This window comes from Macadamia integrifolia, chromosome 7 (assembly GCF_013358625.1).
Source record: "Macadamia integrifolia cultivar HAES 741 chromosome 7, SCU_Mint_v3, whole genome shotgun sequence".
NCBI classification, from domain to species: domain Eukaryota; kingdom Viridiplantae; phylum Streptophyta; class Magnoliopsida; order Proteales; family Proteaceae; genus Macadamia; species Macadamia integrifolia.
In genome coordinates, this window is record NC_056563.1 from 23283277 (window position 1) to 23287826 (window position 4550).

Consider the following 4550-nt stretch of genomic DNA (forward strand, 5'->3'; position numbering starts at 1 on the left):
TAGGGAACCTCTTCCATAGGCCACGTATTAGGTGGTTTCAAACTTTTTTTTTTTAGACATCTTCTCTTTGTTTGGTTGCAAGGGCCCACATATTTTTATGCCACGCGGCTAAAATGAATTTAAACTGAGGCAAACCAAATGAAGAGAAACTGGCCTATGCAATTAATTAGCTATCGATGGGCCATTCGAGTTTTTTGGCCCATCATGGGACCCAAAGATGGTCTTCATGGGTTATAAATAGGCTCATGAACTGGGCATGTGTCCCAATTTCAATTTACTAAAGCCTAGAATTCCAAGTCTTGTTAAGTGCGGCCCAAGCATTGATGCCCAGATCTGATATGGGCCCCTTGAATCGAAACAAATCGATTTGGTTTTTTAGGGCTGAAACCAGAATCAAATTATTCATTTTTTAACTGAATAAGGAATCAAGTAAAATCTATTCTTCTTAAATGTTTTACTTAATATGGATGATGAATTCTATTCTTTTTTAATATTAAAAAAAAAAATTGATAGATTATAGTCCTGAGACAAGGGTTTTTTTTATTTTTTTGGGTGAAGATGTAAAAAATCTATGCAAACAGTTAAAAATAGGGCCTCAATCTATTACTAATCAGATTATCATCATATATTAAAATTTGCTCTTTTCATTGTATTTCTGGTGATTCCCTAGCAAGAAAGGCCTAGTCAGAAGCGTGTACGATAGTATGACCAAATTCCAATTGATGATTAGAGGAGCCTTTTGACCCAACAACTATGCATTCTCCACACCTTGATGAATAAATTTCATTTACAAAAGAAAGTCAATGGGTTCGTTGAAAAAAAAAAATTAGTTGCTGAAATATATACTTGGATGTTAACAGAACAATCAATCGGTGAAAAAATGAAACTCTATTACTGTTGCTGATTAAATTAAGCGACAAAGTTTTCTATCCGAAAGCGACCCTGCACCGCAAACACAGGGGGATGATGACCACCGTGCTCTTCCTAGGGTTGTGTGCCACTTTTGGATAGAAAACTATTGCCATTAAATTAAACTAAAAAGCTTCTTTGATCAATACACTTTTACTGGTAAATCAATTTATCAAAAGATTTCTTTCTTTAAGAACTGTGACTTGCTTTGAAGGACTGAGATACTTTGATCATGGTCTTGAAAAGTTATTAATCCTAAAGAGGGGGTTTGGGGGGAAGAAAGAGAACCTAGACATGTAACCTTTCTCTCATGCTCTCTCCTCTCTATGGCTGGTAAATGAAGGCAAGCCGAATAATTTATACAATCAAACATGTATCAATACTTGGGAAGAGAGCACTCCTTTGGAAGGTTGTTTTGGAATCTCTGGTTGTCATGGCAGTAATCATAGATAAGATGGTTCTTCCTGACCCATCTGAACAACTTTCTCTGCCTTGGTGTTAAAGTGTTGTACCTGGCCTTGTTCCACCAATTGCTACTACTATCAGCCCTGCAAAACCTCGCATTTCCTTTCCAGATACAAGCATCTAGCTTATAGTTCCTGAATGAGGCTATGAAGGGACCCTTGGACCAGTCTATCTTGTCATGCCCACCACCTGTTGCCCAGCTATCACCATTCCATAGTGTAGCTTTGATGCTCATTGGTTGCCACCGAGGAAACGCTACTCCCTTATCTGCATGGTTTCTATAAACTCTGATGGGTACCCAGTCCACCATGAACCTACAAGAAGAGCAGATATATAATCAGCTCCATTAGTTTCTCAGAGTTCTTTTGTTGGGTTTTTCACGCGAAAACAATTATCCCATATTGGATGTGAATAAGGATGAGTTCTACCCGGGTTCCAATAAATGGTATAAAGCAATAAGATTCCATAGGATTCAAAAACCTAATTTTCAAAAAGGGCTTACACAATTTGGTAAAGATTCCATAGAATTGAATAGGTGTGGAAGTCTTTTGTTGGATCAAACCAGAGATGGATCCTTTCTTCCCTGTCATCAAACCCATCAGCAAATACGTTTGTTTGAAGAATGTATGGCTGCCCATCCACATTGCCAAGGAACTCAAAATCTATCTCATCCCTGTTAGGTTGGTCTGAGCTCATCTGCATCCATTTATATATATCCAACAGCTTACTTACATTCAAATAATCATGCATCAGTCATAAAGGAAAAAAGAAGAAGAAGAAGAGGAACATACGTAGAAGGCCACAACCGTGCCGGCCGAATGGCCTGGTACCAGCTTGATTTGCATGTCAAACTCCCCAAATAAGAACATCTCATTTGAAGCAAAACCAGCACCTATATGGAAGAATTCAAACAGTGAAAAGAATTCAACCAGACCTTCCTTGGTCATGTGTTGTCCAAATTTAACTTACCTGATTCTTTGTCAAGCTTCAAGCTTCTCATTCTCCCATCGGAAGAAGTGTTTACATGGTTAGGAGACCATATGACATAGAAATCGTTATTGAAATCTCCAGTAGAAACAATAGAAGACAGTGAAAATCTGATAAGATTCGCAACGAGTAGCCCGATGATGACAGAAATTCTACAATTCTTGGTCATGGCTTCTATTGGTACTGTTCTATGGAGAATGGGAAAGAAGAGGTAGATAAGCTTTATATAGTTAATGCATGTTGTAATGCATGTTGAGCCTTTGAGACATGAAAGCAGTACTGAAACTGCCAGGGAAAGCAAGGAAGGTTTGTTGAAGAAAGCATACCTTTAGTAGGAAGCAAGGGAATGTTGGTTTGTTAGCATCTGGCCTCTCTGTGCTTATGGTTTTTAAAGATTAATTAACAATGGTGTTTTAATTACACTTGGATTTTAATAATTCGTCCATAAACGTGGTTCAAAAAAAATTAATTAATACAATTTCTTGGGTCTCAACTCACAAACTTGAGCTTTAAAAGGAAAGTTCAGAAAGTGGGCAACTAGGATTACTTGATCTTTCAAGCTTCCTACTGGCCTACACCAATAGAAGGTGTTCATTTTATTCTTTTCTCCCTCTGATGCTCTTTATGACTTCATTTTATCGATGGCTTCTTCAGGGGTTGGGGTGCAGCTTCTCCACCCAATTTAGTAACAGCTCAGGCCAGGCCTGGTTTAAGTCCGGGTTGGCTTATTGGCATAGGATTCAACATGTGGTCCCATTGCTATGCGTCCAAGGTGAGGCATACTGATTGGACTTTTGGTTATATTTTGTTGGGAGTTCAGACTCACATCGGCTACTAATTAGCCTACAGTCCCCTTATACATATGTGAGTCCCCCCACCTACTTTTTGGATGAAAGCTTTACGGGGTATCAGAGCGAGCTTTCACTGTATCCCATGTTTCTGCATTACATTTTGCCACGTGTGGGAAGAGTGTTGGGAGTTTAGTCCCACATCAGCTACTAATTTGCCTACAGCCCCCCTTATACACCTAGAAGTCCCTCCACCTACTTCGTTGGAACTTCTCACAATTGATCACAATCTTCAATTTTAAGTCTTTAATTAAGAAAAGGGCTCATAGAAAACTACTCTTATCATGCATGTATGCTATCCTAGTAACCCACCCACAACCTAAGCAAAAGATCAGTAGGGAGAAAGGAGGAAGAAACACAATCAGGAAATAATTAGCAACGCCAGCCATTTGGAAACACACTGTCCAACCACCAGATGAGCAAGTCAGTAAGCTTAAAAGCTGCTGTCTTGGCATCATGAAGATCTGCATTAGATGAACAATCCTCCAGTGTTTTTCTCAGGTTTCATACAACAGGTTAGTAATGGTACTTCCTGAAAGATAACATCTAAAGAAGTTTACCTGAATTGAAAGGCTAGCATGGGCATGGATAGCTTTCCATATATAATCCCACACAATTTTAGCAACACCAGCCGAACTGGGAGATTGAACACCAGCAAATTTTGTTCGAAGCCCCCCCCCAACCCCCGGGGGTCAAGATGGTAACTAATGGAAATAATGTAGGGGTGATTGAGGTGTCAGACATTTGGGTTAGGCACTTGAGAAGCAGGCTAGCATGGTATCAATGGTGATGGGAAGATGCCAAAGTGAAGAACTCAATTGCAGTTTTCTGATTCAACAATCCCTCCAATACCCTCTTATGAGCTACGAGTGCCAATACCTCCCCCCCCCCCCCCATCAAGCACTTTGCTTTCATCACCCACACTAGCTCTCATCCATATGAATAGTTTGTGAACACAGATATTGCAAGTCAGCAAAATATTACAACTGTCCACATATTGGAATCTCTCTTTATTCTTTACCTGAATGTGACAACAGATGATATAAAGCAATACCTTTATAGAAGTTTCATGTAGAAAACCATTCACATATACATTACTGTCCTGCAGTCCATGACAAGGAGACACTAGGCTACCCAACAGGACATTGTTTTACTCCATCCACAATATAAGCATGGAACATAACCAGAATGATGCTCCTCTTTATTTGGATCCATTGGTCAATAATCTAAATTACAAATTTATGGTCAATTCAAGTGGTGACTCTCCCTTGTCAACAACAAATGTCTTCGTGGTAGTAGTCTTCGTCTGGGTAACCTCAATGGAGTAAGTCCCATGAAAGC

General features: G+C 39.4%; 1 protein-coding gene across 1 annotated transcript; it reads right to left on the minus strand.

The window, feature by feature from the left end:
* Positions 1-1069: 1069 nt before the first annotated feature.
* On the minus strand, positions 1070-2547 carry LOC122085064 (probable xyloglucan endotransglucosylase/hydrolase protein 10). Its single transcript, XM_042653504.1, has 4 exons — positions 2344-2547; positions 2166-2266; positions 1877-2070; positions 1070-1688 (listed from the first exon to the last, which is right to left on the minus strand). The coding sequence occupies exons 1-4, from the start codon at positions 2528-2530 to the stop codon at positions 1286-1288; spliced, it is 885 nt and encodes a 294-aa protein (XP_042509438.1). The 5' UTR covers positions 2531-2547; the 3' UTR covers positions 1070-1285.
* Positions 2548-4550: the final 2003 nt, after the last annotated feature.